This window comes from Mycteria americana, chromosome 4 (genome assembly GCF_035582795.1).
Source record: "Mycteria americana isolate JAX WOST 10 ecotype Jacksonville Zoo and Gardens chromosome 4, USCA_MyAme_1.0, whole genome shotgun sequence".
Taxonomy (NCBI): Eukaryota; Metazoa; Chordata; class Aves; order Ciconiiformes; family Ciconiidae; genus Mycteria; species Mycteria americana.
Genome location: NC_134368.1, coordinates 51,228,019 through 51,243,153, shown reverse-complemented (window position 1 = coordinate 51,243,153; position 15,135 = coordinate 51,228,019). Strand labels below are relative to the sequence as shown.

At 41.7% G+C, this 15,135-nt stretch overlaps 1 protein-coding gene across 3 annotated transcripts in view; it reads right to left on the bottom strand.

The window, feature by feature from the left end:
• Window positions 1-7,915, bottom strand: part of SH3D19 (SH3 domain containing 19) — an 86,553-nt gene extending 78,638 nt beyond the window's left edge. The window contains exon 1 of one of the 3 annotated variants that reach the window (XM_075500508.1): window positions 7,537-7,915. In XM_075500508.1, coding sequence (XP_075356623.1) covers window positions 7,537-7,654 — 118 coding nt within the window. In that variant the 5' untranslated portion in view covers window positions 7,655-7,915. The remainder of the gene's footprint in view (window positions 1-7,536) is intronic. The other 2 variants (XM_075500506.1, XM_075500507.1) reach the window with 2 other exon arrangements.
• Window positions 7,916-15,135: the final 7,220 nt, after the last annotated feature.

Sequence of the window (15,135 nt, the reverse complement as noted above, 5' to 3'; positions counted from 1 at the left end):
GTCTGATCCAGTATGATGTTCCTAAGGACAGAAAAATTATAAAATTCTCGTTCAATGTTTTTTTCAGTTTGCACAATGGGGCACATATGAGCTACTATCACGGCTCTGAAAGGCTGAGGCAGTACACCCTATTAGTTATAGGAGTGACAACGTCAATCATTTGACATCTTCTGCATGTTCTGATCCAATCACATTTTCTCCAAAAGCCTGAACAAGCTGACTGAGGTGGTGACTTACACAAAATAAATACCACAACCTCTTAAAAAGCTTAGGGGGAAAAAAAAGGCAGTAGGAAAGAAAATGAACAGTAAGATCTGTTGCATTCAGCTTCTGCTATGGTGTGAAGATTTTCAGCCTTGCTTTCATCCAGCCCTTCAAGCTGGACCCAAATACAACTGCATACAGACATAGAAAGCAGGTACAGATTTGTTTTGTAACATATGCAAGAATTCCTAAACCAATTAAGTTCATCTTTGAAGCATCTTATTTAGAATTCCATTAAATCTTGTAAGAAGATCTTAAATTCTCAAGTCAGAATGTCAAATTGATGTTTTTAGAATAACATCTGCAATCCATACAAATCTCTGCTGATTTACACCACCACCTGAAGTAGTTAGTATAACACAGCACTACATCAGATGGTCAATTTAAAAATATCAATATCCATAAAATCTTGTATCTTTCAAAATTCATACAATGTTGAGGGAAAAAAGGAAGCTTTCCTGCTATGTGCCACCAACCACTAAATCTATGCTTTCCTGCAAAACTTATTTTTGTCCTTCACTGAAGGGCAGGATGATTGCCAAGCATAAACCACAGATAAACAGATGATATATTGTCTTCCCAAGTCTGCCGTTGGAATGCTTCAGTAACTTTGGTGCATGCTGTTTTTCAACAGAAGAGTAAAAATCTTGGCCACAAAGCCAGTGCTTCCACTCCGTTTTTGTACAGTTTGAGAACCTGAATAAGTGAGGCAGGACTGCACAATGAGAAGGTTGAAGGGGGCAGACTTATTTAGTCTGGCAAAGAGGAGGCAAAGGAGCTATGTAACAGCAGCACGCAGCTACTTGAAGGGTAGCAACAAAGATCCCAAACGCAAACTCTTCCTGGTATTAGTGGGCAATATTACAAGGGGCAATGGCCACAACTGTGGCTTGGGAGGTTCTGGTTGAACGTAAGGAAAAATTCTTTCACTAGGAGGTAGTGCAGCACTGGAACAGGTTACCCGCAGAGGTGGTAAATCCCTCTCTTTTGGGAGACTTTTCAAGACACAGCTAGACAAAGCCTTGGCTAGATGGATCTAGCCTTGGCAACAGTCCTGCTTCAAGTGGGAGGCTGGACTAGGTGACCCCAGAGCTCCCTTCCAGCCAACACTTCCATGGACAAAACCACAAAATCATCAAAGCAACACTCCCATGGCCACAAACACAAAATCATAAAACTATCTAAACTAAACTATGCCAAATGTAAAGCACTGTATTCAACTATAGATAATAAGCATCAACAGAAGAAGTTGATGTCAAATGGCTTTAAGTGCTATCAAAATAAAATTTTTCATACTGCACGTATCATATGAGATACTTACTGAAACAACACACACAGAACTACAGCAACTTTTAATGGGGAGAGTGTCAACATTGCTCCTCTGTTGTTTCAAGATTTTAAATCTAGGCGATACTGTCAAAAGTAAATATTAACAAATTTGTTTACAAATATTTAAGTTTTTCCCATCTATAAAAAACAACCACTACGGTAAAAGCTTCTTGCAATGAGGTTATGACTCATTCTGCCCTTTGCTGTCTATCCCCATTCTTTATGCAACAACCCTGATTTATCATTTGTTACCTTGACAGGAATTGATTGCTTGCAACACAGTTAACAGCATGGTCTTTGGGCAATCATAACTCAATGGGTTATTCTCTTTGGCTACAAACTCACCGCTGCTTACGCAATGATACATTTTGGTGTCTTGCTTGGGCTAAATGAAGAAGGTCCATTTCATCACTTAATAATACTTGTTATTATTTGTCCTTCTACAGTTTCCTTGGCTAGGGAATATCCCTGTTGACTATCAGAAGTTATTCAGTTATTTTCCTTAGAGCAGCCTTCATTTTTGGAAGGGTTGTTTCTTCAGAAGACACAACATTCTCTGTGGTTCAGTCTACACTTGGCTGCAAGAGTAACTGCAAGCAGGTTTTTTTCTTGCCACTGACAGTACACTTGAATTTCAAGATATGTTGGTGAATTTCCATGTATAGGCTACATTATTTAACTTTCAAAAAAGCTTTAGTTAGTATCTTATATTTACCTCCAGCAAGCTAAATTCAATGAAATTTAGTGGAAGTGTGTTCAGTAACTTCAACGGGCTACGGAAAAGGCCTAATCAGGTAATCTTTTTAATACTTACATGATACAACATATTAGCACCAGTCAGAGATTATTACAGAAGAATTACATTATTTGTGCTCTTTGAATTCTAAGTGTTTTACTGTGATGGTGCCTCAAGAAATTATTGAAACTGAAGCCCTTGAGCCTGCATTGGGACTACAAAAACAAAAGAGACTGAATCCCAGGAGAAATAGGGAAGAGATGCTCAGCTGGCAATCAACTCTACTGCTTCTTCAACTTGTGAGCCAACTGATTAAATAAATAAATAAAACAAATAGCTGCTCCCACCCCCCCCAGAACTCACCTCTCAGCCCTCTTTTTAAGGGATTCTTGAGTACATGTGGACAGACTAGCAGATCATAGGTAGACCTTATGCATTTATTCAAGACAGTTCATCTGCTCTATCAGGATTTTTTTTTTTCCTTCTCTGAATAAGAGACGATAAATGGTTACTCTCACTATGGACAAAGTGGAACAATTTCCCGATCAGCACTGAAGGACACAGGCATGCAGACAAAGAAGCTTCCAGCTGAACAATGCTGACTTCTGTTCTGTAAGATGCAGATCTTTCTGCTTCTTAAATGTAAGATTTAGTTAAGATTTTAAGAACACAGCAACTAACTCTTGGAGCCACCTTTTTCCTAATCACGCTTTCTCTCTGCTCCAGGGTCACTGGCACCCCTTGGGGAGTACTAAGGTCAAGTTGTTCACGTTATGATCCAGCAAACCTTAAAGGACATCATCACTTAATCAGTCTCAGACTTAAGAATTCAACGAAAAATCTGAGACCATCTTATTCTTTACTTCTTAAGACCAAACACATATTTTGCATTAACATGGGAACAACTGCTGAGCATTCTTCTTTCAAATTCTTAATTTATCTGTAAAAAGTCCATGATGCCTGCAAATTACTGTTCACTGAATTTCATCAGACACACTACACAAATGTACCCCCATAACCTCTCAGCATGTTGAGCAGTGAAATATTCAACCTTAATTTGTTATATTGGACACAGCTCATTGTTCTCAGCTTCCAAAACAAGTCAGCGCCAGTTTGATGTGGGAGTTGTGGGAGTGTAAAGAATTGATCCAACTCTGAACTGGATCTTGTTTTGGCAAAAAAAACCGCAAAGCACTCAATCAACCAACCAAAAATAGATGATTTCACCCATAATCTAAAATTGCCCACCAGAGTTGAAAAAGTTCCAGAAAACATCTGAAATATTATGGAGAAACGGGGGGGGGGGGGGAGGGAGGCAGGACGGACCAACAAAAAACCAGAGATGTTTCAGGCAGCATAGCAAAACTCGTGTGCAAAATTTACAGCCGCTGTGTGGGAACAAACTACAGACAAGCATTTGTGATAAGTAAAACAGAGCAATATTAAATTAAGCCAAAACCTTTCCCTGTATTATTGACCATCTGTACTTTTACCCACACATTAAAGTAGAAATCACAATAGCTCTTCATTATGAACTCAAATAAATTTAATTATTGACTTCTATATTTGGCAATTTTATTTTATTTTTAAGTAAGGAAACATCTGGCACATCCATAATGGGCTATTCTTCCTCAAGGAACACTGACCAGAATTCAAAGTGAAATAATATAGATACTGAATATGTTGAAAATTTCTTGTGCACTTTAGATAACATCAGAGATTCTCCCTCAGCCCTACTGAGGCAGCAAGGACACACAATTAACCGATGCACTTCATAACTAAGATTTACTATAAGCCCACTTATTTTAGTCAGTAGTCACAGAATTAAAAAATAGTCAAAACAGGAAAGCACACCAGATTAAGGTCTAAAGTTAGACTGGAGAGAGCCTGTAAGTCTCTGGGGAAATAGGATTTTAGTTTGTTTTGCTGTTGTTGTTGTTTGCTTGGGGTTTTTTGTTTCTACTTTATTAAAAACAAACTAAACAAAACCACTAACATTCGAAACCAAAAAATCCAGTAAAAATCCGGTGTTCTCTGTTACTTCCCAGAGCAATAACACATGTGACAGAAATATGCAACAAGGGGGGTAGAAATCGATCACATTATTTTACTTATTTATATTGCAGTAAAAAACCCTAAAGGTTTCCAGCAAGACTGGCTTCCTTTCCCACAGCAGGTGACCAGATGATTCAGTTTAATGAACCTATGCAGCTACTTTTCTTCTTCTCAATTTTTAAAGAATGTATCCTAGTTCTCCTCCCTATCACTTAAAAAAACTATACATATAAAAAAAAAAAAATCAAACAATCAGCATTCTCTCAAAGGGAAAATTATTTCATTAGAAGAGTCTCAAATTGTTCTACTTAATATCTTCTTGCAGGTTTTCCAGAACATTCCAATTAAAAAGCTTTCTTGAATTCAGAGAAAACAATTCCATTGTCATGACATGCAGTGGGGTAAAAAAAGGCAGTCAGACAAGTCAGCTGAGCTATCTACCACTACTACTCCAAGGATAAGGATGGTTCTGCCCAACTCATCTGCTCATGTCCCCAACTTTTCATTCCTTGCTTTAACGTCAGCTCTGACACTTGTCTAATGCTTCAGCAAGTCTCTTCAGCTCATTAAACCAGCAAAAAAGCCCCCCAACCCAATCTAGCAAAAAACCAACCAACCAACCAACCCACCCCCCAACCAACCAAATAAAAAACCCCACATGAGCAGATCTCTAACAGCTCTCAGGCTGCACTTTCAACAGCAACCTAAGCCAAACTAAATCCTGGCTGGCATAGTTTCTTACCTCCCTCCGGCTGCAAGTTCCTAGTCTTTCACTTGTGCCAGCTTCAACATTCATCAGAACCTGTACAAAACCATTCCAGCGAGCTGAATCAGCAGGCTCCCATCCACTGAAGAGAACAAGAAAAATAGCTCTCTGTTTGGCCAATGCATCAGAACAGGTTGGTGCAGGTTCTAGCGGGCACAAGGGCTCCAAGAGAGGCCTCGGCAGCCACCAGGTAGATCAGCCCAGGCTGCCACCAAACCACAGCTTCGGTGACTTCACTCACCAACAAGTTGGACAAGCAGCAGAGCTGACACACAAGAAGAGAGCAGAAGTGTGCATCCATGAAAGAGATCTCACCTCTAGCAGCAGCAAGCTGTTAGATGAGTTTAGCTGGCTTCATCCTACAGTATCTGGCATAGCACAACTGTGACTAGCTTCAAGGGAAAATACTACTTCTTCGTTCCATGGTCTCCTGTGTTCTGGTCCTCCAATAAAACAGTGCTAATTACATGTCTGAGTGGTTAGTAAGTCAGAAGGATTTGTGAACTTTCACCTTTCAACTACCACTTCGCATACACGCCTTGTACATGCAGGACAAAGGTGAGCAACCGCCCTTATGCACTTTCATGCATAAGCTGAACATACCAGAAATTTAAGTTGCTCATATTCACAATTAGTTTAACAGACTGATACGCTTAAATTGACAGTCTGCTGAGATGCAACTACAACATTTCTTAAACCCTGCAAAAATATCCAACAGGCTTATTTAACACCTATTTACATTACCATTTTGGCAGTGTACCTGCATATTACATGCAAAAAAAAGCACTTATTTTCAACAGGCTTGTAAATAAAGGAATAAGACAATTGTCAAGTACGGGAAGAACAGCAAACTCATCCACCTTGGGTGATATTCTTCACGGATGCCTTAAGAATGCTCCGCTGGGAGTCTTTGTGCTGTTTTCCACTGTAGAGTCTTGCAAACAGATGGAAAGAAGGCGAGACAGCTAAAGCAGAATGCTAGTCATTCACACATACTTTACACTAGTAAGGTAAACAGTGCTGGGCCCATTTCAAAGGGGGGGTTGTCAGGACAAAATAATGAAAATAAAGAAAGGACACAGGCCCTTTATTACTGATTAGTAGCATTTCGCCAAACACAAACTCTGGGAACAAGCTTTGTTCCACAATAAGGCAACAAAGATTATATACACATATAAACTGCAGAACTAATTGTATGTTTTCCACTAATAAAAATCTCCAAAAGAAACACCTTTAAAAAACAGACATCGTAACTAGCAGCTCAAACATTTAGCTATTGAGGAAACCGTACAGGAACCAATACCTTTTTTTGCACCCTACTCTAGGCAAGGCGCAACCCTGCACACATGCCAAGGCACAACTGTTCCAATGGGCTCCTGCTAATCCTGCACCTGCCCAGAAATGCAGTGACATAACCAGAGTTGGTGGAAGCCACAGGGTGGAAACCACAGGGCCTGCATGTCGCAAGTTTTCCTCTGCGATGCCTCCAATTGCTGTGTTTTTGTCATCTACAAGGAGACACTCAATTTCTTGTTGATCAAATGGATGCAAAACCACATGAATTGTAGAAGTTACTACATTGTTAAAGTTGTATCATAATTATTAAAAATCAGAATATTTGGAATTAGACTTTAAATATGCAGTGTGGCTGATATTCTCCCTGGAAACAGACCTTAGGAAAACAATTCATTCTGGAGGGGATTTTACACTGACAGAAAAAGAAATGCTGCATTCACACCTCAGTGACTACAGAAAAGTGATATACGCATTGCACTTCAATTAACTGATGTCTGAATTAAATACTTTCAATTGCTGCCAGGGTCCACTGGATTTCACCGTTTCAAATAAACGCTTGTTGCGATCTCCAAGTCCCTCTATCAAGCCATATCGATCTGCTTGCTTCCAAGCTCCTGCCTCCATGCCTTCTCGTACACACCAATTCTTGCCTCCTGTTTGCCAAGGCCTGCTGTCCATACCTACATGGAAATGGTTACATGTGGACAATTGTGACATCTGATGTTCCTCCACCTTGGTATTTTCAAGACAAATCGGTATTGTATTTCCTGATACGGCATCTTAAGTGTCTGGACGTGTCTCTGGTGGACAGTGAGTGTCCATGTTAGCATTAGCTCAGAGAAGGAACGGGCTCTGGGGCTGAGCCCCGGCGAGGAGAGCCCATGGGGAGAGCATGCTTGCAGCTCACACCAGCCCATGGCTCAGATGTACTTGAGCTGACCTGACCTCGGGTGAAGCCGACCGGGACGGCACACACCGGGGCGGCTCCGCCAAGGTCGCCCAGCCCCTGACAGGAATCCAGACCCGGCGACCGGGCCAGGGCTAGCCCAAAGCAAGCGACGCCACGGCCCGCCGCGCCCCCGCCCCTCACCTGCCGCCGAGCTCAGGGCGACCCTCCGGTGCCTCCTGCCGAGCTCCCGCAGCTCCTCCTCGTCCTCCTCCAGCCTCCAGGCTTCGGCCATCGGCGGCGGGGGGGCGGCTGAACGCATTCAAGAAGCGGGGGCTGCCATGTCCGCCCGCTGCTGGGGGCCTTCCCGCCCCTGCCGGGCGAGGCCGGCGCGTCCCCTCAGCGCGGCCGCCCAGCCCCCGCGATCCCCGGGCCTGACCCGCACCTGCGCCCTCTCCGCCCCGCTTCTCCCGGCGACCTTTCAGCCCGGGCCGCTCCGCGCTCCTGCCGGCGGGGCGAGCGGGGGCGAGTAAGGAGCCGGCGGGCGGGAGGAGAGGCGACGGCGGCCTTTCCTGCCCATCCGCGGCTCTCCGGCGTCAGCAGGAAACCCGGCGGCCGCCTGGCACCGCCACAAAAGGGGGCGGAGGAGGCGGTGGCGGGGGGAGGTACCTGGCGGCCGCCGCCGGGCAGCGCTCCGCCGCGGCGGGCACCTCACGGTGCCCCGTGGGGCCGGGCCGGGCCGGGCCGAGCTGGGCTCCGCAGGGCCGTCACCGCCGGTACCGAGCGGGGGGCGTGGGAACCCGAGCAGCTCCGTGCTAAGGGGGAGAAAGGGCTTGCGGCGGGGGGGTCCGAGGGCTTCCTCCCATCACGACGAGGGTGAGGAGGTGAAAAGGGCAGTTAGTGCGAGCGGGCCGGGAAGCAGGGCGCCCCAGCAGCACCGGGGGTGCGGGCGGGATAGAGCAGCAGCCCGGCCCTGCCGAGCTGGGCCCTGGGTGGCCCATCGGCTTAGGGCTGAGGGAAGGCAGGCGATCAACCGGCGTCCGGCTCTAATTCCCGGCCAGGAGGATGTGTTTCTTGGCGTGGGGTTCGTTAGGGTGGTTTAAACCACTTCAGGAGAAGTGATCTTATGGACGCACTTGAAACCAGGGAGGTACACGCTTCCAGCGCAGAAGCAATATGAAAAATCTGGCCATGTTTCAACTTGGACACTTAGAAGTCAGGTGTAGTTTTAGCTTTAATTATTTTTTTTTTCTGCTCCTCAGTTGCCCATATTTAAAATTGAAATTATATTGCTTCTTCACGCCATATGGTTACGGTAAAACCAAGCCATAAAAGTTTTTACAGATGACTCCATATTAGGCACCACTAAAAAAAGCATATAAGGAAGTTAAATTCAGCTTCAGAGCAGGTGAATAAGGGGCAGTAAATAAATAAAATATGTGACCACAAATTAGATCAGGAAGAAACAACAAAACATTGAGTAATCCTAATGTTGAGCAATATGTGTGCTGACTCACTAAGCACTATCTACTCTGTACACTGAATAAAGCAGATCATGCAGGTTGAAAAAAATGTATGTGATGACAAAACTGAAAAATATATCATAATGCATGAAGACAAATGATTGTCTATGCATTTCTTACTGTTTCAGTGCTTGACTTTACAATCATTGTTCCTTAACAGAAGGTTTTTTCCCCTGGAATGTTTAGTGTTCAAGAGGTATAATAGTTACACTTTAGAAGGACATAAGGCTTTATACTATAAAAAGACATAAGGTCAGGCATAAAACTGTATGTACAGCAGGACTATATAACAGACAAATCAAACCTTCCACTACAGGTATGTGTTCTCAAAAGCCTCATGCTTTGGATGACCTCTGCATGGGTGGATTGCATGCTAGTCAAAGGATCTCACCTCACAAATTTCAATGCAAGATGAGCGTGCCTTGTACAGGATAATCAGCTGGTTACAAAGTTCCTCAGTGGTGCACTGCCATCACAGATATGCTACAGGGCTGTTCTGCAAAGGCTCACCTGCAACGAAAAACACAAAAAAGAAGTTCCAATGCGGAAAGTATGAAGAAGAACAGCAGAAGAGAGGGAAGTCGCTGGTATGCACATGTGTGAGAGACAAAAGAGAATCTTCCACGTAAAACAAACAGTATGTGTTGTTTGTATTCTGGTTCTTCGCTGTGGAGCCAAAATGCAGCATCTATATTCAGCTCCTAAATTCCACTAACCACAAAGAGTGACAAGGACCATCCATTTTCCACTTCCTGAATATCTCCTTTTAATACTATGTGTTTCACTACTGCTGGGGGGGGGGGGGGAAGCTTGCTATCATGTAAAATTACCAAGGAAGGAAAAAACAGAAATATACCATAGAACATAATACAAATTCAAAGAGCCCAGAAAATTGAATTAAACCTTCTTTTTTGCTGTTGATGAAATTAACACAGAGGCTTCCAAGCACATAAAACTGAAAAATACATTTGGAGACGTCTTAGGCCCAAGGAAAACACACTGAACAGAGTAGTTCCAGCTATGACCAAGAAAACATTCCCCAAAATCTCACATAATACAGCATGGAAGGATCATGAGTATTTAATGTTGACGATCATCAAGAGTTGCTTAGTGTTCACAGGGAAAGTCCTACTTAAAAATGAAAGCACAATACCTGAATATATAAAGTGATGAAGTCTCTGAAGCAACCGCTTGGCCATATACTGACCTCTGCCAGCAGGAAATGCGTTTGGGACAGGGACTGAGTTTTAGAGCTAGAGGAGCCATTCGAGAAATGCCTGGAACTGATCCAGGACAGATTTCACCAGAAAGGAAGAGATCAAACTATGATACAATTCATATGTGGATACAGATTCAGGTAGCAGTAACCAACATACTACTGGAAACAGTACTGGAAACAGTTTCTAGTCAGTACTACTGGAAACAAGTAAAAATTCCCTGCATTTATACAAAATTAAAATGCAAGGCAGCATTGCATGAAATACTTGAATCATATTTCTGAAACATTTATTGCAAAAACCAGTCGATAATGCACATTGCCTCCAAAAGGAGGTTGCTTACCAGTAGCTAGACTTCTTCAGGGTATGTTGTCTGTAGGTGTACTCACACTGCCAATGTACAAATGGCACAAGGATTCAAGCTTAGAGGTGTTTTTTAGGTTTTAAATGCCTGTAGAACAAGTGTATGTATGGTGATGTACAGGAATGTGTAAGACAGCATGTTCACATACTCTTCACTTCTCTCAGCTGAAAAATCTGCTAATGTGCAAGGACTCTAAGGGACTAGAGATGGAGTGTGGATGTCTAGAGCTCCATTTCTTACAAGTAATTCTTTTCTAGTGAGTGCTTGCCAGATGCACTCATCCATACTCTGACTGTGAGCTGTGCTTCACTTCTAGTTTATGTTGGTATTTTCAAGTGATCAACAGCTTTAGGGTTTTCTGTCAAATGTAACAACGTATCACTGGCTTGATACCTGATAAAGGTGTGTAAATAATGGAGGTACCTAGGAGGGAGGTAAGCTTTAACAAGTCTGCAGGAGATAGATGGGGCTCTGATGGAGTGCTCAGCAACAGCAGATACACCTTAGTGGTCTTGGAACAGATCCTGACACAGCCCTTTATCTGGGTAGGCAGTTTCTAGGGGGAGGAGAGAGCTGTGCTTTTGGGTCTTTAGACAAGCAACAAAACCAGCTGTTGAAATAATCAAAAGAGCCACAGTTGCTGGCTGGTCTAATAATAGCCTAGGCCAGACAGAGTAATTTGTGATAATTTGGCTCAGATTGGAACACACACAAAAAAAGACTTCTGCTGCGTTGCCGGGCCCAGGGGAAGAAGGAAACAAAGAGGAGGGGAGGATGAATTGGACCCAACCATTTCAAGTGCAAGCAGGAATTAAAGCCATGTGGGAAATTCTCTCCATAAAGTCAGGGAACGAAGCTCCTCTTTTACATTGCAGGAAATAAACTGACAGAAATTATCAGAAAGAGGAAGGGGAAGAAAAACTACACATGGAAGCAAGTTGCAAAAATTTTATATAAAAAACCCAAATGAAAAAGAAGCAGAGCACTTGCTATAGTCTCAGGTAGTTGAGAGGAACACATCAGCATGTGGCATACGCTGCTTTAAAGCTCTTCATGAAGTACAATGTATTTGTGTCTTACAAGCAGGGCGAAGGAAAAATAATTGCATTCTTGTACTTCAGTGAGAATCTCTGCTGTGTACATGTGCATAGGGAAAAAAAAGGCTTTTGTATATTTTCATAGCTACACTTCTCCAAGAAAACAAACCTTATTGTCTCAAAAAGTCTGCAGTTTGGTTGTTAAAATCTGGAAATTTCTCACTGAAATTCTACTTTATCATACGCATCTTTGCTGTAATGTACATACTTGGAATTTCACAACGGTAGAGTAAAAGAAGGAAACAACTGGGTAAATATGTCTTTGTACTCTCTGCTGAATGCTTACAATTAGTTGCCTTGGCAGTTATTATTTTTGAAGTATTTTGTTCTGATTTGCATGCCTGGAATTGCCACTTTGTTTGGCCTGGCAAAAAGATGCTGTTTTTCAACAAAAAATATCAGCTCTATAGAACTGCTTAATTGAAGTCGCCCGTGTAGCCTCAATGTCTATTCAGGTTCTGCAAAGCAGCTGAAGCCTGCAATGAATGTATCAGTGTTTGGCCAAGATACAGGAGCCTCAGACCACAAAAGAATGCAGACAAAGGATTTTTAAAAAATGCAAAGGATGAAGAAGAGTGTTTCCAAAAGGGAAAATGTAGCCTTTGGACATGACAACATTATTTTTGTTCCGAGTAAAAATAACAAGGGTCTCGTTCAATAGACAAATGACGTTGGCAATACAGCCAGTATAGGAAGCTGACATTGCTGAGGGCCAAGATCTGATAATTTGATCTCCATTTGTGTTCAGCTGGTCCAATGGGTTTTAGTGTAGTTGGAGAATGACATATCAGGAGACTGCAGGCTTCCTGAAATGTCTCTAGCTAAGTGCGGGTTCCCCTTGCATTGTTACAACTGCTTGTGGCTCCCAGCATATCGGCATGATGACAGTCTAAAGGTAGATGCTTTTATGATGAGTGAAGATTATTAAAATAGAAGATTATTGACTTCCTTTAATAAGGATCTTCCTTATTGAAACACTGGGAAATTACCTTTATGCAAAACTAGGGATTTTGAGACCACTCTCAAAAAAATGAGAAGGATCTCTGCGTGAAAGCAGCAAATCCAGTAATTTCAAAAGACCAAAAATTGGCAGTCAAGTGGGGAAAACCTATTCAGGAGATTCTTACAGTCGTTAGTTTTTAAATTGGTTTCACAAATAATTTTGTTACTTTTGCTGTTTTCCAACTTTTATGGACTAAAAGCACCCTTGCCTCTCCTGTCCTGTTAACAAACATCTCTTAACAGTATTTTTCTCCTTTATTAGTATTATCACTCGCAGGGTAATAAATATATCTGTTTCTACTGCCTTCATGATTAAAGAGAATAAGGAAAAGAAGTAGAAAAAATGTGAGGAAATATGGAAGGGAAAAGAGCTGATTCAGAGGGAAACGTGTCTTGGAAAGAGAGGCTGTCAAGGCCAAACTGATTTGTAGTTTGAGTCCTGAAATATTAATGTTTACTCTATAACCACAGAGTTATCGGTGGACAGTGTTGATGTTGTCCTAAGTGAGCTGGCAACAGCATGATGTAAGAAGTATTATCACATTGGACACATGTGAGTCTAATACCTAAAAATATACAATGCTAGCCCCACAATGAGAGTCCAGCTTTTCTGCTGCAGTTTGCACTTCAGTGCAAAGAGCTGACAAGGGAAAAACTTATGGAAGAAAGCAAACAGAGTCCTAAAGAATTTTCAGAAGTTGAAGTGGGGTCATAAATTTGTCCATTGCAGTAAACTTAGAAGTTTCTCACAGTACTGAAATTGGTTACAGGTATGAGTAGCTCTGATTTTGTTTCTGTTCTTCTGCCATGAAATGCATGTAAACTGCCTTTCACTGGAAATATATATGACATACAGGTGGATAATCTTCACAGTTCAATAAAAAAATTTGCAGTCACCTGTTTTTTTGTTGGATTCTTTGGATGGGTTTTTTTTTCCCATGGTACCACCTGTGAGCAGTCAAGCATTCTGTCATGTCATTCTTGTGCTGAATATTGACACTTACCAGAAGTGTCCACAAACGTATGTTAATATTCAGCAATAGGATAGTTCTGCAATTAAATAATTGTATGATAATTACTAATTTGTGAGTTCAGTGCTGAAAAGTTTAATATTAATGAGGTTGTAACAGTCTAGTTACATTAATGTGTGTTTGCTAATGGAAAAACACTTTTCTAATGTGAAAGTTTTTCAAAAATTCAAAATAGACTATTACAAATAGAGTATTATGAGTTTCCAACTTTAAAAAAATTATTTTGATCTGTTACAGACATTATCTTTCAGTCATACATTCAACAACACACAGCTTCTTAAAACAATTTGTTTTTTATAAAAGCCGAAGAATGGAAAAACAGTTTGATAGGTTTGATTGAGTACTTGGCTAGGACCCTTGACAAATTTTGGATGACACCTGCTTATTTTAAGCTAGCCAGCCAAATGTGATGCAAGATATAGCAGTGTTTCTCAGACATTTATTTTTCAATTTATCTGATAAGAAAGAAGGACCTGCATACCTCAGTAGCAATTAAGGGAAAAACAAAAATAATCCTCCATGATAGTATCAGTCCTGTCTTTTTCAATTTTATACCACAACCCTTACTCTAATCACCAAATGTCAATAGAGGAATAGATGATGACAAGCATCCTCATCATCAGGGCCTCCATACTGGCTTTAAAGAGCCTTAAGCCTTGACATCAACTAGGGGGTTTATGTATTCCACACTCAAGCTTGCAAGAATCTATTTTGCTAGGCTTTTAGGGGTCCTGCACTCCAGTTATACATACTTATTTAAACAACTGAGGTTTCTGAGCTGACAACTCCTGAGTAATCAAGGAGATAACTATACTGTTTAGACAGATGAAAAATTGAGCTGCAGAACTATTCCTTTTTATGACTCCCAGAAATAGTTTCATGTTATTCAGACATTGCTACTACAAAGCAAGCTGGTATCTTTAGTGTCAATGACCTCTTGCTATACTCTTTGATAGTGAGTTTTGTCAGCAGTATAGTCCAACGATGGAGGCCTTATCCTATTTCTTTACCTCCTTATTACTTTGCATATACATACGTGCATTCACTGGGTCCAGAATTTTTTGCCATATTCACCAAGTATAATCATAGGATTGCATCGTTCAAAAGAAAAAGATTCATGTGATTAAAAAAATACAAAGTTAAAGTTTATAATGTGGTGGCACGACAGTAACCAAATTTCCTCTGTTTTAGTTACGTAAGTGAAAACCAAATGTCTGCCAAATGTCTGGAGCTCCCAGTGAGGTCTGGACTGATGAAGGTTAGCAGCATTTTTGCAAGATACTGTTGGCAAAATCCTGAGTTGGATGGACAGTTTCTCACAGAAAACTCGCACCTTGCATCAGAGCTTTGCGCTAGTCAGTTTCTGAGTGAGATCTGTACACAACAGTTCTCAGCTGAAAACTGAAGCAACTCGGATTTTCCCTAAGGCAAGATTTTCAAACCTTTTTAGACTTCCCTCACATCTTCTTTTCTGTAGCATTTTATGTCACCATAGTCTCTCCTACTCTTCCCCAATGCGTGTATATTGTAACTCCTCTGGCCTGCCCCAAGCCTCTACCTTCCTCAGAC